Consider the following 27,733-nt stretch of genomic DNA (forward strand, 5'->3'; position numbering starts at 1 on the left):
ATGGCGGATCATTCTCTTTCAGCGGGTCTCCCCAATGTAAGCCAAGCTCTGGCTGACCTCCCAGATGCCTTTGATGTCTCCCTGCGCCAGGATGATGAAGCCAGCTCCCTGGGCTCCGACTCTGAGATGAATGGGATGGCTCCCTATCGTCAGACTGACCGCTATGGCTTTGTTGGGAACAGTGACCTTCAGAATGGGTAAGAGAGGGCTTGTTTTTCAAGGACCATCAGAAGGGTAGGTGGGTTTTTGTGTGTGCAAGGAGTGGCATTGATAGGAAAACTACAGTGAACACCCTTGAGGATGGCTGCAAGATGGAAAACTTTACCCTCCAAAATATTGCAGTGATCATTATGTCTACTTCTTGCTGGCTCTGAATGCAGGTTCATTGAAATGTGACTGGTAGCATCCTTTGAATGACTTGTTCATTCTTACCTTATGTGTTACATCCATAGATCTCAAGATAACCTTATTTAGCTTCACAATAAATGTCTGAAATAGGGCACAAGCCTATCCAACTTTCCAGCCCCGGTGCAACCACAATGCAGCTCCATGGTAAGGGAACAAATACTCCCTCACCTTGAGGAGGCCTTCAAGACTGTGACCCCACCAAAGGATGTAGTGCATGCCCCATTGGCACAGCTGCACCAGCAATGGAAAATTGGATAGGATTGGACCCTTAAAGAGGGAAGAAATGAATTTGAGACACCCTGTTTTGCCCAGTGAGACTATAGCTGTCATGATTAGAATCCTGAGTTTTACTGGACCACACTGGTTCAAAACCAAGAATTATTAGGTAATTCATGTATGACAAGCATCAAGGGCAGAGAAGAAATGTATAAGAAAGAGGTCTAGAAACCCTTTAAATAAATACACTCTCTCATGTACCCCTATTCCCCTGACGTTTTCTGGTTGTGATGGGTTATGGGTCTGTTCCTGAGAAAATTAACCAAGAAATGTGATTTAAACAAGAGAGTAAAAGTCTTATGGCAAAATTAATGTGCTCAAGTTCACCTTACACCATAATTAAAACATATAGTGATAATTATAATATGAAAAAGAAAAATAGAACAGGGAATGTAAAACATGTCATCATGTTTAATGTTAACAAATTGTAGCTACTAGGAAAGGTGGGAATGAATTTTTTTTAAGAGGAATTGAGGGGCCAAGGGGCCAGTGGTCAATTCTGGAAGTCCTACTTGAAGAAGTAGGAGTTTTGGAACTGACTGCTAGCCCCTCGGCCCCAGACTTAGATCAGCACTTCTCAACCAGTAGTACTTGTACCACCGGTGATACTTGAGGTGGTGTCTGGTGGTATGCACGGGACTCTCAGACCCCCACTGCCTGGCAGCGAGACCAGTGACACAATGCAACAAGCAGCAGTGGGAGGTGGCTCAGTGGACAGAGCTCCAGCGTGCACTTTTTACACGCTTGAAAAAGCCCTCCCATCCACCCTGAGCCTCTTACTGATGTTTGTCACACTGCACCCAGCCTTCCAATCTGGAAGTAATTGGCGATGACATCATCGCCAGTTACTTCCAGTAGTACTTCCAATAGGTGGACCATGTGAAGTGGAACAAATGTGGAGAAATGCTGTTCTAGATTGTTTTCCTCCCTTTTCTACAGAAACATTTTCCCAACCAATGCAGCGTGTTTCAGTTTTATGGCACAAGGAGGCTCTGACTCAGTTCAAACAGTATACAATAACTAGCGGCCCTGCATGGTGATGGGCACCCACATCCAGCCAATCAGTGGGGTCCAGATTATCGGACCCTACATCAACCATACACAGGGAAATATATTTCTACACCTGGGTCTCCTTTGTTGCTTTTTATATGAAAATAGGCACAAATGACCCCAGAATTAAAGTTCGATAGCCATAAACACTGTTTTATAGATCAGTTATATTTAACAGATAACAGATGAGCCAATCATACAATCAGTGCCGCCAATCAGTTTCACTGAATTTCTCTTACTATAACTTACTACTAAGGTACAATTGTTTCTTCATCTCTGATGCAGACATTGGTAACAGCTGATATTTAATGATGACACAGACATGCATCACTGCGAGTGATTTGTTCCAGGCTGTTTAGCATGTGTAAGAAAGTGCTGTTTATGTCTTGGTGAAAATAAGTGCACTGTCATTGCAGGCCAGAGTTCAGATGTAATAACATCCTGGAATCTGTTTTCTTGTATAAACTCCACTTGTCTTGGATTTTACCAGGTTTTAGTTAATATAGTGACTCTTTCGGGCTCAACTCTTGATAGATCTAGTGCTTGACCAAAGCGGCTTGGTTCCAATAGGGTTGCTAATGTTCGAACCAGACTCTGTAGCTGTCCTGCTCACTGCAGTTTGAGCAGTTGTCATGTGCAGCTGTTTTGTTCCAACCATAAAAAGCAATCCTTTCTGATTTCTGAATAGTCAGCCACTAGTCCAGGCACCAGAGCAGGCAAGTTTGATTTTTGCTCCCATGTCAGGTGGCGATCCTAAACAGGCATGGGAAGTTGAGTCGATGACTTGAGTCCAAGTTGCAAAAACATGTTTTTCGCTGGCTCATTACACTCGAATCAGGTGCATCAGTGACTCCAGCACTGACTTGAGTCTGATGCCACTGACTTGAAAATGACTCCCCATGCATGCAGACTCGAGTCTGTCTGTGTCTGGGTGTGCTTGCTTACTTTTTCTGTGGCATGAAAGATCTGGTGGAGCCATCATTCAGATCAGGCGTGCAGCAGGGAAGTTCCAGCCAGGAGGCAGGGAAGGGTTAATGTTTTGCTTTTGTATTGAGCAGGAGACGGGGTGGGGGAGGCAAGAGTGGGCTCTCTTATACATCTCTGGAGGAACTGATGATCATTGGATAAAGATTTTTTCCCCTGGACAAGTGAGGGACGAAGGTGGGAGGTGGTTCCTACCCATTCAGGAGGAAATCATGGCATGACTCCAGCAGGCTCATTGAATGTCCAGCCTCAGTGAGACTACTTCTGAGTGGAGCTGCAAACGATTTGGTCATACTGATAAGCCTCCCAGCTGCTGTGCATGACCCTCCTCCTTCTTGCCACTTCTGTCCCTGTTCTCATGCAGTTTGTCCCACCTTCTCCCGCATTGTTTACAGATGGGGTCATCAGGGGAGTATTAAAGGAGAACTCACACACACACACCAGGCAGCAGCTCTGGTTTTTTTTTCCACGGCTGACTTTTTTACAGAAAAGACTTTGGGACTCAAGTCTTTTAGAGGCCCCAGAATGCTCTGGGTGACTTGGAAAGTCTGCCCGTTAGGACTCATTTTTGAGTTGAGTTAAAGGGGGCGGAGACTTGTGTCTCGACTCGAGTCAAGCCATGCTGGCTTTGCCCATCTCTGAACTTAAGTCATAACCAAAGTTCCATCTTTCCTTGGCCATGGTTCTTTACTGTGAGAAAATGGCTGGGAAAAGTGTGGTTTCAAATCACTATCATTTGAGAAGAGGATTGCTGAAATGGTCAAGAGGATGCAATCCACATTTCCTTTAACAAGCTTCAGTGCTCCAGGAGTAATGTAGAGGGTGTTTCTTTTTAGTACAGTGCTAAAATGGCTCAGGAAAGCATTTTCATATGTCATCTCAAAAGCCAAAAAGGAATTTTGAAATAATCCAGATAGTTTTCTTTCCCCAACAGAACCCAGAGAAATTAGCTGCATGCTGGCTAAAATTTAGGAAGCTGGTCGGAAAAACCATTCAGTCACAGTGAAAAGTCTGCCCACCTTCCTGACATCTGCCTGCCTCATGTTTGTGCACCCTTCAATACGACGCAGTCTCAGAGCTCTGCAGTAGTACTTGTGCAGATAGCTTGTGCTAGATTGCTTTGATAGTTGGCTTGCAATCCACTTCCAAACAGGGGTATAAAGTTAAAGACTGGGCTATGATAAGTATGGATCTAAGGTTAAGATTTGCTGCAAGGTAGAAAAAGCGCTGATCGGAAAGCGCCTTTGCCTACCTAACACTTCCTGTTTTAGCAATACTTCTCCACCACATCCTCTGTGCATCTCCATGGCAACTGGTGCACCATAGCAACAAGGGTGGTTACAGTAGTTAGAGACAACATTTTGAAAATTGAGTGTTGGGAGAGTTAGAACAGACAAAAGAAAATATTTATTTACTCAGCGTGTGGTTGGTCTGTGGAACTCCTTGCCACATGATATGGTGATGGCATCTGGCCTGGATGCCTTTAAAAGGGGATTGGACCAGTTTCTGGAGGAAAAATCCATTACGGGTTACAAGCCATGATGTGCATGTACAACCTCCTGATTTTAGAAATGGGCTATGTCAGAATGCCAGATGCAAGGGAGGGCACCAGAATGAGGTCTCTTGTTATCTGGTGTGCTCCCTGGGGCATTTGGTGGGCCGCTGTGAGATACAGGAAGCTGGACTAGATGGGCCTATGGCCTGATCCAGTGGGGCTGTTCTTATGTTCTTATGTTCTGAACTTTTTTGCCTGCAAGGCATTATGTTGCTCAGAAGGACCCATCTACATGCTGTAAACCCACATTGGTGCTATGTCACTTCTACTGCCATGGCTTCCCCCAAAGAATCCTGGAAGGGGAAGTTTGAGGAGATGCTGAGAATTCTCAGTTAGAGGTTCCAAGCACTCCCTTCTCCTCATGGAAGTTCAAGTCCCAAAGTTCCTTGAAAAGAGAGCAAGCATTGAATTTGTGAATGTCTATAATGTGAGTTTTCCAACAAAGAGAAAAAAAAACACAAAACACATATTTTGTAGTTGATGGTTGAACAAACTTCATAGTTGAACAAACTATGAAGTAGTACAGAGTCCTTTTCTTGGGAAAGTTGTGTCCACAGTGAATTTTTACAACCATGAAGTGTATTCTTCCCTGTGAATGTAAAGTTCCAGAACACAGTTTTCTAATTCTCGTCAATAATTGGACACACCAGACTCACTGGCCAAAAGACTAGTGTTGCTCCATTTTGAGGATGCCCAAGTAGAGGACCCTGCTGACTCACTTCTGCTAGGGGAAGAGTGACAAGTTCAACATCATGTCTTTCAACATCAACCCTATCAGTTCCAAGAGGATAAATGGTGGGCTGATCAAAGCCAACTTAGAATCAGTTCCATGCACTTGGGAAAAACCCATGGAACCCAAACAGTCCCGTAGCCAGGATTCTAGAGATGGGGGGTGACTATTTTTTCGGGGGGGGGGCAATTATGTTGGGTATCTATACCGGTGTGCAAAATGAAGGGATAAGTGCAAAATGAAGGGATAAGTGAAACATCAAAGACCCGTAACTCCCCCAAATTTCATGAAGAGAAAATATTTTGGGGGGGGTTATTGAAACACGCATTCATTATCTGTAAAGCGATGTAACAATACTTTGCATAGAATCAATGCATCTCTGTATGCAATGTTAAATGTATTTGTCTACATAGAAATAACATGCAACATATCCTTTCATTTTACACACCAGCACAATACACAGGTTTGCATCCCTGCAAAAATAAAACATATCACTGTGATACAGGTAGTACTTGCTTGTATTGAAAGCCTTTCATTAGCTGATGACACATTGCTGATACACTGAAAATACTAAAATAAAATGTATTTACATAAAAGCAAGAAGAAAGATATGCAAGTCAAATACAGTAATGCCATTAGAACATTAGTTTTTACAATATTCATTACTTTTAAAAAGCAAAGTACAGAAGATTTGAATTATTGAATCTACCTAGTAGAGCTGAATTCTCCTATCTTTCTGAGAGTTGAATCTCCTTAGAATCAGGGATGGATCCAGTGTCTGTATGGGGGGGGGGGCCTTGAGCACTACTTTCAGAGCCCAGGTCAACCAGGTGGATAGATCTGGGCTCCAGGTCTACCAACCGGGTAGACCTGGATTCCTAATTGAGCTTATAGCCTCTGTGGCTATTTGCTGGGTGGGTAGACCTGGGCTCCCACCTGGACTTGGAACCCAGGTATACCCAGCAGGTCTGGACCCAGCAGGTCCAGTCCCACCTGGACTTGGAACCCAGGTAGCAGGTCTACCTGCTGGGTATACCTGGGTGTTACCAAAAGGGCTGTTTTGTTTAGGGGAATTATTACACTGCCCTTATTGGAACATTAGGATCATAGGCTGGATAACAAGATGGCATAATGTAGAGAAATTCCCTTTTGCTTAAAGAGGAGACTGAGAGAAAGATAACTTTCAACAAAAGATTATGGTTTATTACTAAAGAACAAAGGTAAAAATAATGCACATGGAGAAATGATATTTCTTGGTCCTAATGCTTGAATCCAATGTACCTAGCTTTCATGGTGGTTGCGTGTGAAGAGTATTTGGTGCATCCGAGGAAATCAGAAAAAGGAAGGGTTGTAGGGAAGGATTTTAGGGGTCCCTGCTCTGCCAATCCCAGCTGCTAACTAAAGAAGGGGAGAGAAGGGGAGAAAAAAGGGGGGAGAAGAAGGGAAAGAGTTCCAGGCACAAGATAGTTACCTGTCCTGTGGAGCAGTTGGAGTTGGGAGGGGAGAGTCCTGTGGAGAGGACCCTCTGACACAACACAGATGCGTTGGGCCTTGGAGAGAGAGAGAGAGAGCATAGCATGTGAGAGGAAGCCCTCTCTTATAAGGGGTTGGGAGACTGAGCTGGATGGTAGCTTGGTTGCTAACACAAGGCTGGGTGCTTGGAGTATGTATACATTTAAATGGGGATCAGGATGGCAGTTATCCAATGGGGTCAATGGCTGGCTTCCTAAAAGGGGGAACTTACAAAGACTGAGTGGAAACAATACCAACACAAAGCAGTTTAAGTTTGCAAACAGTAATGTAGGAGATGCTTAAACAGTGATTGGATTAAAACACAAAACTTCCTCCCATAATGTGTGACTGTGGGGGGTGGTGGTGGTTGTGTAACCATGGGCTTCTGTGTAGGTACAATACAATGAATCATTTGCATAAACACTGATTGGATTAAGACACAAGACTTCCTCGCATAATGTGTGACTATGGGGGGTGGTGGTTGTGTAACCATGAGCTTGTGGCTTGACTAGAGTCCTGGAAATGTGGCCTGTATGCTGGGAGAATGGTTTAGCTTGCATGATATTATAACCATATATATATAGAAAATCACAGCTAAAAGGCAAAAGGGGATTTTCATGTAACATGGGTTCCCGACTGAGTTTATAGCCTCTGTGGCTATTTGCTGGGCAGGTAGAGCTGGGTTCCCACTTGGACTTGGAGTCCAGGTCTACCTGCTTGAGTAGACCTGGGCTTTCGATTGAGTTTATAGCTTACATAAGAACATAGGAAGAGCCCTGCTGGATCAGGCCAAAGGCCCATCTAGTCCAGCTTCCTGTATCTCACAGTAGCCCATCAAATGCTTCAGGGAGCACAAAAGACAGCAAGACAAAACCTGTGTCCTGGTGCTCTCCCCTGCATCTGGCATTCCAGGGTAGTCTACTTCTAAAATCAGGAGCTTGCACATACCTGTCATGACTCGTAACCCATGATGGACTTTTCCTCCAGAAATTTGTCCAATCCCCTCGTAAAGTCATTTAGGTAAAATGCCATCACCACTTCCTATGGCACAAAGTTCCACAGACTAACACGCTGGGTAAAGAAATATTTTCTTTTATCTGTCCTTACTCTCTCAACACTCAATTTTAGTAGGTGTCCCCTGGTTCTGATGTTATGTGACATGGAAAGGGTATCTCTCTCTATCCACTCCATCCATCCCCTGCATAATTTTGTATATCTCAGTCATGTCCTCCCTCAGGCCTCTGTGGCTATTTGCTGGACATGGAGCCCAGGTCTACCTGCATGGGTAGACCTGGGCTCCAAATTGAGTTCATAGCCTCTGTGGGTGGGTAGACCTGGGCTCCCATTCCAATCAATCTCCTTGGCACCCACCCAGTGGGTGTTTCCCTGACACCCGATTTTGCTCTCCATCCTGGTGGGTGCTCTTCCCTGCTGGCAGGACAGTTGGGGTGGGGGTATGCACCCATGGCCTCCCCTGGATTCGCCCCTGCTTAGAACCTTTTCCACACTTAAGTTCTTGGTTCTGTTTAGCTCAAATGCTTTCCATGCTTTCTCCACCAGAAATAGGGTCTCCCCAGCCCCAAACAGCAGCCATTAATTTTAAAAATATGTTTGAAAGACAAAAACCCCACCATGATTTTGCCAAACAGAAACATTTCTCTCTGTCCCCCACAGCAATACCTTCGTAGTAATTAGCATGTTCCACAGTAGAATAGCACCCTCCCCACTGCCAGTACAAGTAGAAATCTCTCCTGACCTTTCTTGTAGCTTCTCTTGACCAACCCCGCTCTCCATGTGCTCTGGATGGGGGCAGGGTGACCAGAGGTCATAACTTCCAAAGAGCCCTCCAGGACCCTGTGTTGCTCACTCTACATGCACTCTCTCTCCCCCCCCCATCCCTGCCAGAAGCATCAAGCCTTCTTTCCTCCTGCGCACGAAAAAAGTTGCAAAAAGGGCATCAAATGACCCCCAACTGAAGCCATACTAGACAGAAAGAGGACAGGCCCAAACAGCAGAAATGTTCCATCTAAAATCTCAGAGGCCAGGCCCATGGTTTCCTCTCCACCTCCCCCCTACCCCCAGAGAAAGGCCCTTCCTGGCCCAAACAGCCAAAATGGTGCATCCAAAATCTCAGAGGCCAGACCCCTTGTTTCCTCCCTCCCCTCCAAGGCCCTTCCTGGCCCAAACAGCTGAAATGGTGCATCCAAAATCTCCTGCCTGCTCACCCCCAAATGACACCAGAGTCAGCAGCAGCCTTCAGGGTCCTGCAAAGTGCTTGCACAGCCACTCAGCTTACAGGAGGGAAATGGAAGGCACTGAACACCTTCCCTCCAGGCTTTTTCATGCCTGCCTCTCTGGTCCTGTGACTATCAGCAGATTGCTGTGGTTGTCCCCTAAGGTAAGTTACTGAGCAACAGCAGCCTGAGCCAATTGGAGGAGGCTGCCTGCAGGGAGGGGCTGAGCTCTCAAGGAACAGAAGCTAAATTGGAGGACATTCAACCACATTTACATGACAGGTCTGGAAAAAATGCTGGGGGGGGGCAAAGCCCCCCTGGCCCCCCCTAGCTACAGCCCTGAACCCAAGAAGTCATTTGCCCTGACTCACAATACAGGATGAGATATTGTGCTCATGTTTACAGTCTTTATATTATTTATCCGCTTTCTAACGCACTCGGGATACTCCTCGGGAGGGGGGTCAGGGGCTTCTTGTAGTGGAGGATTCAATTATTAGAAACATAGAGAGGGGGGTTTGCGACGGATGTGAGGACCGCATGGTGACTTGCCTGCCTGGTGCGAAGGTTGCGGACATCACTTCTCATCTAGACAGGCTAGTAGACAGTGCTGGGGGAGAGGTAGCGGCTGTGGTGCATGTCGGCACCAACGACGTGGACAAGTGTAGCTGGGAGGTCCTGGAGGCCAAATTTAGGCTTTTAGGCAGGAAGCTGAAAGCCAAGACCTCAAAGGTAGCGTTCTCTGAAGTGCTACCTGTTCCACGCACAGGGCCAGCTAGGCAGGCGGAGATCAGGGGTCTCAATGCGTGGATGAGACGGTGGTATAGGGAGGAGGGGTTTAGATTCGTTAGGCACTGGGGAACGTTTTGGGACAAGCGGGGCCTGTACAAGAGGGACGGGCTCCACTTGAACCAGAATGGAACCAGACTGCTGGCGCATAACATTAAAAAGGTGGCAGAGCAGCTTTTAAACTGATCCCTGGGGGAAGGCCGACAGGAGCCGAGGGGCATCCGGTTCGGGACTCCTCATCCCTATGGGATGAAGATGGGGAGGTTAGAGAACAACAAGACAAAGGCAGAGTAGGAGAAGAAATTGGGAAAGGTAGCGTGATGGGATGTGATAGACGGTTTGGCACAATGAGAGGATGCGGGGACAAAGGAGCGAATAAACAACCCATCCTGGGGCATTCCGTGTACAAATGCTTTTATGCGAATGCCCGAAGTCTACAAGCAAAGGTGGGAGAACTGGAATGTCTAGTGACAAGGGAAAACATTGACATAGTGGACATTATGGAAACCTAGTGGAATGCAGAGAATCAGTGGGATACCGCAATCCCGGGCTATAAACTCTACAGGAGGGACAGGCAGGGATGTGTTGGAGGTGGGGTGGCCGTTTATGTTAAGGAAGGGATAGAATCCAGCAAAGTAGAGAGCAAAGAATCTCTGGGTTAAATTACCAGGCCTGTGCAGCGATGTAATACTGGGGGCGTGCTATCGTCCTCCAGACCAGAAATCGGATGGGGACCTTGAAATGAGGAAACAGATCAGGGAGGTGACAAGGAGGGACAGGGTTGTAATCATGGGGGACTTCAATTATCCTCATATTGACTGGGCCAATTTGTGTTCTGGTCACGATAAGGAAACCGAATTTCTTGACGTGCTAAATGACTGTGGCTTAGAGCAGCTAGTCACGGAGCCCACCAGAGGACAGGTGACTCTGGATTTAATATTGTGCGGTATGCAGGACCTGGTTAGAGATGTAAACGTTACTGAGCCATTGGGGAACAGTGATCATGCTGCAATCCGTTTTGACATGCACGTTGGGGGAAGAATACCAGGCAAATCTCTAACAAAAACCCTTGACTTCCAACGGGCGGACTTCCCCCAAATGAGAAGGCTGGTTAGAAGGAGGTTGAAAGGGAGGGTAAAAAGAGTCCAATCTCTCCAGAGTGCATGGAGGCTGCTTAAAACAACAGTAATAGAGGCCCAGCAGAGGTGTATACCGCAAAGAAAGAAGGGTTCCACTAAATCCAGGAGGGTGCCTGCATGGCTAACCAGCCAAGTTAGAGAGGCTGTGAAGGGCAAGGAAGCTTCCTTCCGTAAATGGAAGTCTTGCCCTAATGAGGAGAATAAAAAGGAACATAAACTGTGGCAAAAAAAATGTAAGAAGGTGATACGGGAGGCCAAGCGAGACTATGAGGAACGCATGGCCAGCAACATTAAGGGGAATAATAAAAGCTTCTTCAAATATGTTAGAAGCAGGAAACCCGCCAGAGAAGCGGTTGGCCCTCTGGATGGTGAGGGAGGGAAAGGGGAGATAAAAGGAGACTTAGAGATGGCAGAGAAATTAAATGAGTTCTTTGCATTTGTGTTCACGGCAGAAGACCTCGGGCAGATACCGCTGCCCGAACGGCCCCTCCTGACTGAGGAGTTAAGTCAGATAGAGGTTAAAAGAGAAGATGTTTCAGACCTCATTGATAAATTAAAGATCAATAAGTCACCGGGCCCTGATGGCATCCACCCAAGAGTTATTAAGGAATTGAAGAATGAAGTTGCAGATCTCTTGACTAAGGTATGCAACTTGTCCCTCAAAACGGCCACGGTGCCAGAAGATTGGAGGATAGCAAATGTCACGCCTATTTTTAAAAAGGGAAAGAGGGGGACCCGGGAAACTATAGGCCGGTCAGCCTAACATCCATACCGGGTAAGATGGTGGAATGCCTCATCAAAGATAGGATCTCAAAACACATAGATGAACAGGCCTTGCTGAGGGAGAGTCAGCATGGCTTCTGTAAGGGTAAGTCTTGCCTCACAAACCTTATAGAATTCTTTGAAAAGGTCAACAAGTATGTGGATGTGGGAGAACCCGTGGACATTATATATCTGGACTTTCAGAAGGTGTTTGACACGGTCCCTCACCAAAGGCTACTGAAAAAACTCCACAGACAGGGAATTAGAGGACAGGTCCTCTCGTGGGTTGAGAACTGGTTGGAGGCCAGGAAGCAGAGCGTGGGTGTCAATGGGCAATTTTCACAATGGAGAGAGGTGAAAAGCGGTGTGCCCCAAGGATCTGTCCTGGGACCGGTGCTTTTCAACCTCTTCATAAATGACCTGGAGACAGGGTTGAGCAGTGAAGTGGCTAAGTTTGCAGATGACACCAAACCTTTCCGAGTGGTGAAGACCAGAAGTGATTGTGAGGAGCTCCAGAAGGATCTCTGCAGACTGGCAGAATGGGCAGCAAAATGGCAGATGCGCTTCAATGTCAGTAAGTGTAAAGTCATGCACATTGGGGCAAAAAATCAAAACTTTAGATATAGGCTGATGGGTTCTGAGCTGTCTGTGACAGATCAGGAGAGAGATCTTGGGGTGGTGGTGGACAGGTCGATGAAAGTGTCGACCCAATGTGCAGCGGCAGTGAAGAAGGCCAATTCTATGCTTGGGATCATTAGGAAGGGTATTGAGAACAAAACGGCTAGTATTATAATGCCATTGTACAAATCTATGGTAAGGCCACACCTGGAGTATTGTGTCCAGTTCTGGTCGCCGCATCTCAAAAAAGACATAGTGGAAAAGGAAAAGGTGCAAAAGAGAGTGACTAAGATGATTACGGGGCTGGGGCACCTTCCTTATGAGGAAAGGCTACGGCGTTTGGGCCTCTTCAGCCTAGAAAAGAGACACCTGAGGGGGGACATGATTGAGACATACAAAATTATGCAGGGGATGGACAGAGTGGATAGGGAGATGCTCTTTACACTCTCACATAATACCAGAACCAGGGGACATCCACTAAAGTTGAGTGTTGGGCGGGTTAGGACAGACAAAAGAAAATATTTCTTTACTCAGCGTGTGGTCAGTCTGTGGAACTCCTTGCCACAGGATGTGGTGCTGGCGTCTAGCCTAGATGCCTTTAAAAGGGGATTGGACAAGTTTCTGGAGGAAAAATCCATTATGGGGTACAAGCCATGATGTGTATGCGCAACCTCCTGATTTTAGGAATGGGTTAAGTCAGAATGCCAGATGTAGGGGAGGGCACCAGGATGAGGTCTCTTGTTATCTGGTGTGCTCCCTGGGGCATTTGGTGGGCCGCTGTGAGATACAGGAAGCTGGACTAGATGGGCCTATGGCCTGATCCAGTGGGGCTGTTCCTATGTTCCTATGTTCCTAATTTATCTCTTCAAGAGATTCTCTTGCCATTCCTCAGAAAAGTCCAGGTCAATATACATTGGATCATCTCATTTTATTCTCACAACTTTGTTAGGGTTGTAGTTTTTGCATGTGTCCCTTGTGACAAATTGGGTTTTTGCCTTGAACCAATAGCTGCATGCCTTAATAGTGAGCAGCAAACCAGTGCAGGATAGCAGAGGACCCAGAGGCTGGTATCATACTGGCAAAAGGTGATCTAACTTGCCTGGGGAAAAACAAAGCAGTCGTTTGGCCCATTCCTGCCCCCAAGCAAAGGTGAAGGAGGCAACTGGCATACTCATGTGCTTTGTGGTAATATCCTGAGTCTGGTTCTTCAGATAGTAGGTTGCATTGTTTTGCTGAGAAATTTTGAATTGACTCACTAATCCCCTCACTCTTCCTGACCCTCTTACTATTGTCTTGCCCTTTTTCTTTCACTGCTGCTACCCTGCTGGTGCAGTCACCGTATACAGCACCATAAAGGACCATGATAGCCAAAACTAGAGCTTCAGAACTATCAGAAGTTCTACTACTGCCCAGATAGGGCCCTGGGACAGCAGCAGATGAGGCCCAACAGTTTCAGTGACTAACAGTTCTATAGAACAACCCCCCCCCCCCAAAAAAAAGTCCCTGATCATCACATTTAGGTAGATTCAATGTTTATTCTCTCATTACTTCACTTCTTTAGGCCTTGCCCTATATTTGCTACTAATTATATTTTTTCACTAGAGTTAAATGTTTATTTTGGTTTATTAAAAAATATGATTCTTACTCTAATTTAGTTAAATGTAAGTACTGCACATATTTCTTAATTTTACCTACTCAGTAATGTGTTGTGTACTCGTTGCCCAGCTGCAGCAAAATTGGTGCTGTTGTTTGTTCATTGTTCCTTTCACACTTATCATGTAATTGATCATCCACACCAAGCCACAGGTAAATGATAAACATGCGCATGTGGTCTTGGGTTGTTTTTGTTGTTGTTGTTGTTAAATAGTGCACTGAGGAAGCATGAAACACCACAAAAGTACAGCAGCGAGATAGGGAGGTATTTGGTTTCCCAATTATGCACCTCTCTATGCGAGATTTACATTTTATAAAAAGCTTTATGTATTTGTGGCCTTGTGACTATGCTTTGCTAAATAAGTTTTAGAGTGAAATTCTGAAAAGGGAATGGGCCAGTGCATGTCCCTCGTTCTGGCCCACCCTTGTGTGGCTAGCAGGAGAGGAGGGAGGCCAGCGTGAGCCCTACTTGATCAGTGTAAAGGGTAAACCCATGCTGGCTGAGCTCGGCTGGCACGGGAATCTGGGGTGTGTGGGAAGGGCAGGAGGAGGTGTTTCGGGGCAAGGGGAGAGCAGGGGGGGGGCCAGGATCCAGCACTTATGCTGGATCATACCCCCCATTTCTGGGCAACTCAGGGCAGCTCTGGAGTAAGGTGAAGCAGCATTACCTTGAGTAAGGGGAAGCGATTCCCCTTGCCCCAAGCTGAACCACAACTGGCCCCAACCCTGCCTTGGATGTCGGCAGTGGCGTAGCTAATGATGCCCGGTGCCAATCTCAAAATGTTGCCCTGGAAGTGATGTCACAACCGGAAGTGACATCACGCCCGAGCTTTTTAAAAAGTAAAGATTGGGAGGAACCCACCTTCTCCCCCCCAGCTGCTTACTACCCACTTGCTCTCCTGCCTCCCCCCAGTCAGTGGCATAGCAAAGGCATCTATCTGCTACCTGGGATCAAAGAAGATTTTGTAACCCCCCCCCCCCGCATGACAAAATCAAATTTAATTAAGTAAATAAATAAAAAGTTATTGGTTCCATACTGTATCATAATAATATCTCATTGGCTGTCAGAACAATCAGTCTCATAGGTCAGTTTGGAGTTAAACAAATCCACTTTTTGTTCTACAAGGCAGTTGTGTTTTCATTTTCTGGTTAATTGGCCATAACGTTTGATAGAATACAGATATCCCAATGCAGTTTGTTTCTTTGCATTCCACATTAAATTACCTTTCCAATGATATATAACATGATGGTATTATTCATACATACCAGGATTTTCACAATTTTGGTCACTAGTGTCAAGCGCAGCTTGTTGCCCCCACTAAAGCTTGATGCCCGGTGCAGTTGCTACCCCCTGCACCCCCTTAGCTATGCCACTGGATGTCGGGCAGGCCCACTGGCCTGCCTGCTCCAAAGCAGGTTAGGGTTGGGCTGTAAGTCTCTCACTATGTCTGTGATGGAAGGCAGAGAGTGTGCAGGAGGCAGGTAAAGAGAGGCAATGCCTAGCAGTTCGCAACAGTCCCTCCCACTTGCTTCTTGCTTTTGCTTCAGACCAATGGGTCGGTCTGCGGTATTTGCGGATTTGGCAGGTCTTGCCACCACCAAGGTGGGAAAAGCCAGGCAGCAGGAGGCTGCCTTGTAATCCTCTCTCCCGGATTTGTAAAGGGGTTCCCCAAATCTGGGGAAGTTGGTACGTGCACAAAAGTCAAAAGGAACAGTAGTGAGAACTCAGCAGTCTGGGGAAGCATGACTAATCCACTCTCCCCCTACTAAGCTGAGGCCAGACAGGTAATCAGTAAAAAGGAAACAGAGTTTATTGGCAGGATTGATTATGCAAGGTAAATCAAGCAACTAGAAACGTTTGCAGGTGATCAGAAGGAGATCAGACACCTCTCAAAACAGAATTCGATAAGTCAATTCAGAGCTCACAAGACAAGAGGAAAACAAATTGAAATTTTCATATCTGTGACTGCCACCCAACTGCAGGATGCAGCACACGCCCCATTGACACACCTATGATTTGGGGCTTAGGCTGTAATCCTATCTTACTCACTGGAAACAAACACCTTTAGTGTTGCTTCTGGTTTAGTGTTACAAGGAAAATATTTGAGGTTTGTCTTGTACTGTATAGTGCCATCCGGTTTGAGGCTTCAAGTACTGGTACATTCTGGGATGGGATAATGAAGGCAGGGGTGTGCACACACACCAACGCACAGAAGGGGGTGGGATGACAAATTATATCAGGAAATGTTCTTGAACCCATATTTGCCAAAGTAACAGAAATGCAGGAGAGAGATTCTGCATCAGAGAGGAGAATCAGCATGCAGGAGGAAGGAGTGTACTCAACCTTTTCCTATGACTACATGTTATCCCATGTAAATGTCCCCCAACAAATGTTTCCTTTAGCCAGGCTTACATCCAACCTTAAGTTGAGAGAAAATTAAAAACTACTTGGGTGCATTTGCAGGAGAGAACTGGTGGGCAGAGGAAAAGTTAAACAGCCTCTTCCCACCCACTGATTCTCCCCCCAAATTTTCTCTCACTACCACATCACTGTTATAAGATAATCAGGAGCTGGGTATGTGCTTAAGAGGAAGGAATCATCATCATCCAGAGTGGTAGTCTAACTTGTGTAGCACATTCTGAGTGTGTAAAGCATTTCACATGCATTATGTTGTCTTTACAAAACCCTATATCTCTTTCCTATATACAGCCCAGTTCAGCTTCCATTAGAGCTGCTCCGGCGCCGTGAGACCAAATGGCTGGAGATGACATCTCACTGGGAGAAAACCATGGCCCGGCGCTACAGAAAGGTAGGTGAGAAGAAATGAAAGATGAATTGCTTAATTGATGATACTGCTATATCCACTGACCTCCACCAAACCATTCAATGAATCCCATTATGATCTCCAAATAACATTCACAAAGATCCTCTCACACATACACACATATCAGTGACTTCAATGGGCAAGAAATGTATCTCTCTCCTAGCAAGAATACAGTGCTAACTCATTCTCAAAACTCCTAGTCCACCCTTACTTATGTTCCCTCCAAATGTCAAGACAATGGCTAAGGTATCATGCTGGGATTATAGTTCATTGTAGTTGGTCTCTTCAGTATCTACAGTTCCTGGACAGTTATGTGACCTTGGGTGCAATACTAACCAACTTTCCAGCATTGACCTAGCTGCAATGCAGTCCTGAGGTAAGATAACAAACATGCCCTTACATTGTGGAGGCCCCCTTGACTACCTTCCCGCTGCAGGATGTGCACACCATATTGGCACAGCTATGTCAGTGTTTGAAAATTGTTTAGGATTGCACCCCTTGTGTGTTAACAAGTAAAGGAGGAGCAACTGCTGTTATTGCCAGCTGTTGGTAGCCCAAATCTTCAGTGGCTCTCTGATGGATCCCAGTGTGTAGCAGGGCTGTGTACATGATCACAGTTTTGTTGATGAGGTTTGTTGGTTTAGGTAAAGCTACAATGTCGAAAAGGGATCCCTTCATCTTTCCGTGCCCGTTGTTGGCCTCTGCTGTGTGGAGGACAGGCCAAAATGGAGAGGAACCCTGGAAAGTACCAGGTGAGGCCATATTTCATATAGCTTCATACTCACATACTCCTACCTTCTTGCTTGCTGCAACTGCTACCATTGCTTCTCTCCTCATCCTTCAGGACCTCTTTCCCAAAAATCTTCATCTCATTTCATGGTTTATTTAGCAACCTGTGGCTCCATCTCTGTGTCCACCTTAGCTGATATTCCCTTAATGTTGATGGTGTGAATATCTTATACTATCGCCTGAGGGCTGCCTCTTAGAAGGCGGTTTTTTTGTTTGGGGTGGAGGAAAATCTTAATTCCATCTTTATTTATTCCTTTGCATCTATATGTGGATAGGAAATCTCTCTAGAACCTAGCAGACCACTGAAAGAGACCTTCCTATACAGTACATGTTTTATTGTTGTAGGAACTGCAAGAGGCACCTGGTGATCCTCAATGGGTGGAAACCATCACAAAGGATATTCACCGCCAGTTCCCTTTCCATGAGATGTTCCTGTCACCAGAAGGACCTGGGTGAGTGAGAGGCCCAGGAGCTTAGAAAGAAGAGGGGAGGTAGACTGATTTCTGAGTATACTACCAGAGGGTGAAGGACATGACCTCAAGCGGCGAACCTTTCAGCAGCAGATTATGTGTCAAAAAACAGGAACCAGATGTTTGGTTTTTTAGTGGCAAGTATACATGTGAAAGTAAACTGAAAGAAAAAGATGGAATGGGCCACACATCACAGCTTGATCATGGTATTATACAGCAGAGGGTAGTGTGAACATGAAATACAGCACTGGAGAGGAGGAAGTGTAGTCTTCAAAGAAGAAAAAGAGAAAGGTTTACAAAAGGGCAGGTATTGCTACAACACCTTGCTCATATTTGCTATATGTTTCAAAGACTGAACAGACACTCCCATGCTGTGATAGTACAAATAGTAATATCTAGTCGGTGCCCTTAGCACTCATAATAAACTACATTCCATGAAGAAATAAAAAAAGAAGCACGGGTTACCCTGTTGCAGTATGAGGAACAAATCCCACAAATTGAGTTTCCCGATGTTTTCCCAATGTTCAATGTTTCCCTAATTTCCCAATATTCTTGAATTGTGCAGTAGGAGGAACACACTTTTGGGGTGTCCTTGTAGAGTTTTTGCCCCAGGGCTTCTCAAAAGCCAGAGCAAACACCAAGCTATACCCACTCATTTTCAGTTTAAAAAAAAAACAACAACCCTCATTGGGTTCTTTTTTCTTTAAAAGGCACTGAGCAAACATTTTATTCAGCGTTTAATCAGATAAACATTCATAAGGCCAGTAAAAACACAGAAGAAATCATTTTAGTTTCTAAGGAAAGTAGTATGAGTGTTGTTTATGTAGCAACTGGGGGGGAACCAAGTGCACCCTACACAGGAAAATGCTCCCCAAAACACGAGCTCCTGTTCGCACGATAATTTGTATACACCCAATCATCTTGTCTGGAAAACTAATAATGACAATAACATTATCATTAACTAGAAATGTTCAGGAGTTATACTGCTGTCCTGGAGTAGATCAAAGTCGATAACTGTTGGTTCCACAGAACAAGAATGCTTATATGCTTTTACGCACCATTGTCCCTTTTTCCTTTTCTTTCTAATATTTGTAGTCATCAAAACACTGAACTATTCTACAACAAGTGAAATCATTTTGATTGGACTCTCCAGACTTTTGAAGCTGGGAACAAGGTTTTGAGTCACACAGAACTCCTTTTTGGGCATGGCTGGTTCAGAGCAAATTAAAAACATGTTGCGTTTAGAAACTCTTTTTTTATCCCACCATGCCAGCTGCCTTGTGTAACAAAATGCAGCTTAGTTGCAGACAACATGGGTCTTTTTAGATAAACACAGAAAATATGTGCAGCCATTACTCATTTCTTCCTGAGGATACAGAGTACTATTGTCACCCAGTTGTTGCAGGCAATTCTTTCATGTCACGGTTTGAGAGGAAGTTGCTTTTTTCTGCCTCCAACGACAGGACGTTGTTGTGTGGAAAATGCACATTCCTCCTACACCACACATATGCTAACCTGTGCAATCATGAGTCTTGTGGCTGCAAGAGCATCAAAGATGTCCCGCGGGTAGTGCTTGTGACATCATCACTGGAGTGACAGAGCCCTTGGCATTTTGTGAATCTACAGCAGTTTACTTTTTACTTTTTGTTAGTAGTAGAGGTCCAGTGAGTTATGGTGTGTCACTCAAATTGAAGAGCTCTGAAAACAAAAAGGGATGCATATATTAACAGAGCAGCTCTTCTCCCATTCATGCAACAAAATCTTGCCATTTGTTTTATTTTTACGAATATTTGTGGGGAGGGGGGAGGAAAGCTATGTTATTATGCCTTTCATTTACACAAGAGAGACATTACATATAGAAGAACATAAGAACAGCCCCACTGGATCAGGCCATAGGCCCATCTAGTCCAGCTTCCTGTATCTCACAGCAGCCCACCAAATGTCCCAGATATAGGTATGTAAGGTATATATAGCTCAGTGCTCTTAGTTTCACTTCTTTGGTTTTGACAGCAGGGAAGTGAAATTGTCAAATCTCCAAGTATGGTATTACCTGATCTAGCACAGAAAGGGGATCATGAGAGGATTGCACAAAGGGAAACAAAATGGTGGTTGAGGTATGCTTTAGAAAAGACTGTCCAGAAGACCTATATAAATCAGGTTACAAACTGGTAAGCTTTGGTGTGAGGATTAACGTTACGAAAGTTTGTCCAGGACAAAACAGTAAATTAAATATGTATATGTATTAAAGTTGTGTTTGTGAACAAGACAGCAAAACATACACCATTCACATGAAAGGAATGATCATGCCCTGCTTGCAAGCTTATAGAGGCATCTAGTTGATGAGCACTGAAGACAGACCACTTGGAATGGTCTAGCGAGGACTGAAGTGGGAGAGATCAAGCAGGGAGTGGAATGGATTTTGGTTATAACTAGCCAGTATAGGCTGAGGAACAGAGAACAGTAGCCTTGGTCTGGTAGCAAGTACAATGTGATTGCTTTTCGGTCAGAGACTGAATAGGTGGTCGGCCCTATTCCCTGACCACCTGAAGTGAAGTGGTTAAAGTGGTTCTTTCTTCATTTTTTTCCCCTTCCAATACCTTATGAGTTAGCAATTTAGGGCAGTTGAATGACATTGTCAGGATGCCAAATTCTGTAGCAGGGGATTCATGCTTGCATGGTGAAGCCATGAGCAAACAGAATACACACAGTTCTAATGTTCATTCTAGTTAAATGGCAAAGGGGAGGGGTAAAAATGGAAAAGCCCATTGCTGTATTATCTTGGAACAATGGGAAAGAGGATAATGAGTCCCACTGGTGAGGCAAGGCACAGGGTATGGTATGCTGGGGACTATTATAGGAGAGCAGGAGAGTGGAACATGGTGCTGATGTGTCTGGTGCGCTGGGGCCACAGTGGTAAGGATGTGCCTTTGCATTCAGGCTATAACCCTTTGTTCCTATATAGGCAGCAGGGGCTATTGCAGTTGCTAAAGGCCTACACTGTATATCAGCCCCAGGAGGGCTACTGTCAAGCCCAAGGACCGCTAGCTGCCCTGCTACTCATCCACATGCCTCCAGAGGTGAGTCTCAAGCAAATATCCTTCTCCTATAGCAGGGGTGCCCAAACCCCGGCCCTGGGGCCACATGCGGCCCTTGAGGCCTCTCAATGTGGCCCTCAGGGAGCCTCCAGTCTCCAATGAGCCTCTGGCCCTCTGGAGTTTTGTTGGAACCCGAACTGGCCCAACGCAACTGCTCTCAGCGTGAAGGCGACTGTTTGACCTCTCACTTGAGCTGTGGGATGAGAACTCCCTCCGCTACTTGCTGTTTCACGTCTGTGATGCAGTAGTGGCAGCAAAGGAAAGGCCAGCCTTGCTTTGTACAAGGCCTTTTATAGGCCTTGAGCTATTGCAAGACCTTCATTCATTCATATAAGTTCAGCTTTAAAATTTGAATAAATTTACATAAATGAATATATTAAATGTAAATTAATTCTTTTTTCCCCGGCCCCCGACACAGTGTCAGAGAGATGATGTGGCCCTCCTGCCAAAAACTTTGGACACCCCTGTCCTATAGTATACCCCTGTTCCTTCTACTCCCATAATAGCATTCCTTCTTTCACTCTGACTTGTTTCTCTTGTACTGTGGTCCCAGTTCCCCACTATGGCCCTCTCCCCATTTGCCTCAGAATTTCACTGATGCCTACCCATCCTTTCCAGCAAGCCTTCTGGTGCCTGGTGCAGATCTGCGAGCACTACCTGCCTGGCTACTACAGCCCCAAAATGGTGAGAAATTTGGAGGAAATCCTTGCTTGGAAACAGGTCAGAGCTGGGCAGCTGTGAGGGGATAGCAGCCACAGGTCTGAATGAAGGATGGTGATGAGCCAGGGTGGTTTCACACTGTAGGCTGGGCTGAGCATAATCCCCCGTGTCAATCTTTTAAGAGGAATTTTCAGATAATGGGGGTGGAAGGGAGAGATCAGGAAATTGGGGGTGGGGCTGTCCTTGGGGATATGTTGAAGAGAGGTATGGCCTGTGGCTTGTAAGGTTCAGGTACTAGTAAAAGTGCCATCTTTATTCTGGTAAAGCTCTTGTGTCTCTACAGTTGCCTGAAAGACAGACATTAAATAGATACAAATTTCTCCAAAATGGGGTAGTTTTACTTGATATAGAGCTCTGCTAGGAAAAAAAAAAGCATTCATAGATGTCAACAAGGTCTCTTATAAACTAGGAAGAATAATTCATTCTGAAATATGTGCAAGGTTGTCCCAAGGAAGTAAGAGGGACTACCGGAGGGTATCTGAGGACATGTGACAAGATACATTACCTAATGTGGCACTTTCTTTTCTTGCCCTGCAGGAAGCACTGCTGCTGGACAGCGAAGTGTTTGTTGCTCTCTTGCGAAGGGTGTGTCCCAAGGCACTGAAGCACCTGCAGAAGCATGGGGTGGGGCCTCTGCTTTACATGACTGAGTGGTTTCTGTGCCTCTTTGCCCGTACCCTTCCCTTCCCCACTGTGCTGAGGGTCTGGGATGCTTTCCTCAGTGAGGGTGAGTAGAAACCATGAAAGGAGCTGAAAATGTAAAGACACAAAATGTTGTAGCATCAGTAAGCTTGCAGGCTGAACTGGTTAGTTTTAGTGGAAGACAGGAGGCACAGAATTGAGTTTGGAGGCATAGGGAGAACAGGGCAAACAGAAAAAGGAGAGATGCTGATGGTAAGAAGTGGTGTCATCTCTCTGTCCTTCTGGAAGGCCATAGCTACAGAGGATGTATGCAAGAAATGACCTGAAGTCATGGCTGGTTAATCACTGCTTTATTACCAAAATGCAGAACCACCACAACCACAAAAGGCAGCATCTCCCACTGCCAGGTTACCTCACCTTTAGCTCTGATGGGCAGTGTCCCTTGGGTCAAGGAGATGCCCTCCTCAAATGGAATGGCTCTGGGAAAGGCCTGCAGAGATAGCAGGGTGCCCAAGCTGTCTGCTGCCTGATGGGCTCCACAAGGTCAAGGGTTGGATGGGATTGAGGAAACCGTTGGGGCCATGCCCTTGCTTATCCCTGGGTGCAAGAGCTGCTACAGTCTTGCCTGTGACCATGTCTCTCAATCTGCTGATCTCAACCCCCTTTTGGTCAGGTCTTTGTAGGAGCCCAGGACTAAGTCTCTCCCTTCTCTCTGGCCTGCTTCCCTCTTGTCCTTGATTTTCCAACCCAGCCCCTTGCAGGCCTTTCCTAGTGCCAGGCTTCTACCTGGCTCTGGTTGTCTGCACTGTCTGCCTCCTGTCTTTATCCTCTTTACCCTCCAGCAGCCATTCTGTCTTCTCCTTCTGGCCTCCTGCTTCACTCCCTTCACTCTTCCTGTCATTTTCCCTCTGCTCCTTTTCCGCCACACTCGTTTCCTCCTCTTCTTTCTCTCTCCCACTCCTTCCATTTCCTTTCCACTCGCCTTTATCTCTTCTTCCTGCTTCATCCTCCTTTCCACCCCTTCCACTTCCCTGCAGCTCACTTTTGACAGATACCCTGCACTATGCCTCCTGCTCTCCAGCTGATCACACTCAGCAGTGATCAGCTCTAGTTGGGAATGAATACCACCCAATGATGTCACTGGCCAGTGCTCCACCACCCAGCTGGCCAGGACACATGTCACCACAGATGGCTTCCACAAATGCAGTATTTATTTTTCACATGTTTATACTGCCTTTCCTCCTAGGAACTCAGGGTGATGTACATAGTTTCTCCCCTCCTTTATCCTCACAACCATGTGAGGTAACTGAGGCTCAGAGATGGTGACTGGCCCAAGTTACCCAGGCAGCTGAGCAGGGTGCTCATGGCTGAGCAGGTATTTGAACCTGGATCTTCCAGGTCTCACTCCCACACCATCTTGACTCTCTGTACTTGTCACCATTTATCTGTATCTTAGATAATCAGGAAGCCATTAGATATGTAATAGGAAAATTTGCATGAAAGTGGAATTTCTTTTAGAATGTAACCTGTTTTGGACCTATGATATATCTTGGTGTATAAATTGAAATATGTAACATACATATACATATATGTAAATATAAATATGTAAATATAAGATAAATATTTCCTCCCGGAATCCCTCTGCTATGGGCTTTTTTGGTGGCATTTTGTTGGCCGCTATAGGTACCAAGATGCTGGGCTAAATGAACCTTGGGTTGCATCCAGCAGGCCCCTTCTTACATTCTTATTTAGGAGACATTATCTAGAGAATTATATTAACTTCATGCATATTCATGCCTGTAAGAAGACATGTAGGTGGCTTCTGTCAAGAACCTGACTGCTCAATTGTGAACTGCCATCAAGCATTCTCTCACTCCCCCGCTCCTGTACAGATTAAGATAATACCAATTTTATGTCTTGGAGACTTTCCTGCTATTGGGAAGCCAAAGGATACTTGCAGCCCTAAACTCTGCCCATGACATTTCATCTGCCTCTGTAGGGGTAAAAGTGCTGTTTCGTGTGGGGCTCTTGTTGGTCCGCTTGGCCCTGGGCTCCTCGGAGAAACTCCGCGACTGTGCAGGACTAGTGGAGACCCTGGAGAAGCTGCGCAATATCCCCGCTCACCTCTTGCAAGAAGACATATTCATGGCTGAGGTAGAAACTTGAACTTTCCCCCAGAGTACACTGGGCTGCCTGGGTTGGTAGCAGAACCAGCCCTGTTTCCATCACCACAGTAGTGTAATGGCAGCAGATCCTTTCTCTTGCTTCTGCCTGCCTATAATGTTCCCTCTTGGTGTGTACGAGTGTGTTAGGCTTGCCAAGTGACCAAAGAAAGGCCCAGCTTGATCTACTTCTGTATATGTAACAGTTTCTTGGTGTGCAGAAATCAGTGGGTTAAACTTCTCATAGCATGGAGATAAACATGTTCACCTTCTATTGTCTGCAAATCCAGCAGCTTTCAAGGCACAAGAGCAACAGATGGCTAAAAGTTGGCAACATGAGTGTGTGTGTGTGTGTGAGTGAGAAAGAGAGAACACCATATGAATACTATATCTGCAGTTACTCCTTTCTCTTAGGCCAGGGGTTTCCAAACATTTCAGTATGAGGGCCACACTGAAAATTTTTATAAATGAAAAGTTTTATGAATAAATGAAATGTGAATGAATAAGTTTTTTTTTAAGAAACCTTTATTGGCATATTTAAAATCCAAACAGTATAAAACAAAGGACTGGATGGAGGGATACATGAATCAGACAGTTCACCTCCAACCATGACCAACCAGGCCTTGCTGCCACGTATCAACCATTTGAGACCATCATAGAAATACTTCTCTTAATTATCATATTTATATATTTGGCCACCACACCAGAAAGCTCTTCATTTACCCCACTAAGCATGTATACAATTTTATTCTGGTCATTCCAACCCCAGAAAGCAGTCAAGATCGGCAATAAGTAACTTATACAAAGATCCTGATATATAGGGCATGTTGTTGGCAACCTTCAGTCTTGAAAGACTATGGTATCGCGCTCTGAATGGTGGTTCTGGAACAGTGTCTAGTGTGGCTGAAAAGGCCGATTCGGGAGTGACATTATATTGCACATAGGACAATATAATAATATATGATAGAGTGTTTCTATATTACCCAGCCTGCATGGGCAAACTCTGTCTGCAGCTGGAATACCTCTATATCTTCCAATAAGTTTTACTTGCATCTTTTTTGTAATCTGCTTGATATGATTCAGAACAAAAAGAGAAATGTGACTGTTACAAAGAAACAATACCGTGCTTAAACTGAGAAATGATATATAATGAGTGAAAACATCAAACATCAGCGCATGGAACAATTGACAAATTTGAGCTTCTTCACATATGATGTGTCGTCAAGCCCTGGTTTGTCACTGATTTTGCACTCCACAGAGAACCACAGTCCAAACCTACCAACTAATTAATCCATTCATTTGCTTCACAAATATGCAAATATATTTTGTATTCACTTGATTTTTTTTTTCCTGTGCACCTTTTTAAAAGCAACAAAAATGTTTCAAGTGGCCTTCAGAGGGCAGCCCTGCACAGGATAAACCTCTTGGCTCCCATGCCAGCTGCATGCATTGTCTCAAGGAGTTCTGCTCACAACCATTTCTCTGTGCCCCACAAGTCAGTTACTACCCTTAGTAATCTGACCACCTGGTTTTGTAGCCTTGAACTGAGTAGCCTCTGTAAAACTAATCTGCAGCTTAATGGCCAGCATCCTCTGCTCCTTCACTTGTTCCCATGTGCCAATCTCTTGGTAGGTGTCCTGACGTTAGTCCTCTGGTCTGCTCTCCTGGGAATCTAGTTTGTTTTCTTTCAGGCCCAACATCTCTGATTGTCATGCACTACAGCCTTTGGATCAGGGATTCTTGGCTTGTGGAAACTGCACCTCTAGGAGGTACATGGAGAGGGTCCAGGGGATGCATGAGGTGCTACAAGAAGTAAGAAAAAAATGATATTGTAACACACTTGTTTTTTTACTAGATGAGGACAGTTAAAAAAATTTGAGTTTGACCCTAACAAAAGCCAATATTATTGGGTATTCTTATTGCCACAATATTTATTGTTTTTGGCTTTCTTGTTTGTTATTCTTGCAGGCTTTCTGATATCTTCAAATTCTATGAGGTGAACACATATTTCTTCTATGACTGAAATTTATTGTTGGTTTCTGAAGTTCCACTTTTTGAACATTTATGCTCAATGCAATTTCTGGAAAACAGTGTGTAACAGTAATTGAAAAAATAAAAGCAGAACAAAAAATATATATTTGAAGTGGGGGAGGGGATGCGTGAACAGGCACAAAAAGTTCAGAACCTTGGCCTGAGGCATAAAATCCTAAAGCACTCCCGCTGTTCTTCTCATATTTGACAGGTCCATGAGGTGCCTATCTCAGACCGTGATTTGGAACGTGAATGCCAGGTTCAGCTGGCAAAGATGCACAAAAGTCGGCCTGAATTCCAGTACAATCCACAACGTCGCCTGTCTGGTGCAAAGGCCATCTTTGATGCACAGCAGCTGGAGTACACCCAGAACCATAAGGAGAATCCTGGAAGCCACAGTTATTCCTTCCACATCCCTCAGATCAAGGTCGAGCCACCCCCTTTATCCCCCAAGGAAAAGAGGAAGCTAGATATGGCACCTAAAGGGGAGGACCAGAAGAAAGAGAAGGCTAGCAAGAAGCCAGACACACGTGGCAAGACCTTCCATACCACACAACAGCCCATTAGAAGAAGAGAGAAAAGACTGGAGCCAGACATTGGGGAAAAAAAGTCTTCCTTCTATGTAGAGACATGGTTCTGAACAGAGGTGCAGCAGAGTCAGGCCTCTGCAAAGACAACTCTAGGACTCTGTCACTGCCTAGACTTTGACATGCAGTTAAATCAACCATGCCTAGTCCACTGCCTTGAAGTCAGTGTTAATGTCATCTTAATGTCATCTGTGTTCTATTTGAACAAGGTGAGGGAAATTGGAAGAAACAGAAAAAGGGAGAGAAGACAGGAAAGGAAAAGGAAGGTCTGAATTAGGAAGCAAGGGCTTCCCATTTCTGTCATGTGCTTGGTCTCCTCCTTGAAGATTGTGTGTTCCCTTGTTGTAGAATTGTCACCTTTTTATGGCAGGGCTCCCACATTTTTGTCAGCTGCAGATCTTAATTCAGCTGGAGAAACAGATTCAACCAGAGAAGCTTCTTTCTCATCAGGGCAGTGGCACCTTATTTGCATTATGACTCACCTGTATGAAGGCACACCTAGAAGCAGTCATGCAGTCATCCCATCCTCCTCTTCTAACTTTCTGGCACAAAGAGGAATACTATAACTGCTAGAAGGCAGAAACATGGAAAGTAGGAGTTTCTGCAGGTAGGTAGGAGAGACCCCTTAACAACGATAGATACCCCAGATGGTAGGCATCTCCAAAAGCAACTGTCCCCCTGCCCCAAACATACTTACCATAGATA

General features: G+C 45.2%; 1 protein-coding gene across 1 annotated transcript; it reads left to right on the top strand.

The window, feature by feature from the left end:
- TBC1D10C (TBC1 domain family member 10C) lies at positions 1-27,164 on the top strand. The gene is made up of 9 exons (XM_066634822.1): positions 1-197; positions 16,418-16,517; positions 17,177-17,284; positions 17,667-17,773; positions 20,754-20,868; positions 21,505-21,570; positions 22,144-22,333; positions 24,248-24,402; positions 26,653-27,164. Exons 1-9 carry the CDS (start codon positions 1-3, stop codon positions 27,079-27,081), a joined length of 1,467 nt encoding a protein of 488 aa, XP_066490919.1. The 3' UTR covers positions 27,082-27,164.
- Positions 27,165-27,733: the final 569 nt, after the last annotated feature.

Source organism: Tiliqua scincoides, chromosome 1 (assembly GCF_035046505.1).
Source record: "Tiliqua scincoides isolate rTilSci1 chromosome 1, rTilSci1.hap2, whole genome shotgun sequence".
Lineage (NCBI taxonomy): Eukaryota > Metazoa > Chordata > Lepidosauria > Squamata > Scincidae > Tiliqua > Tiliqua scincoides.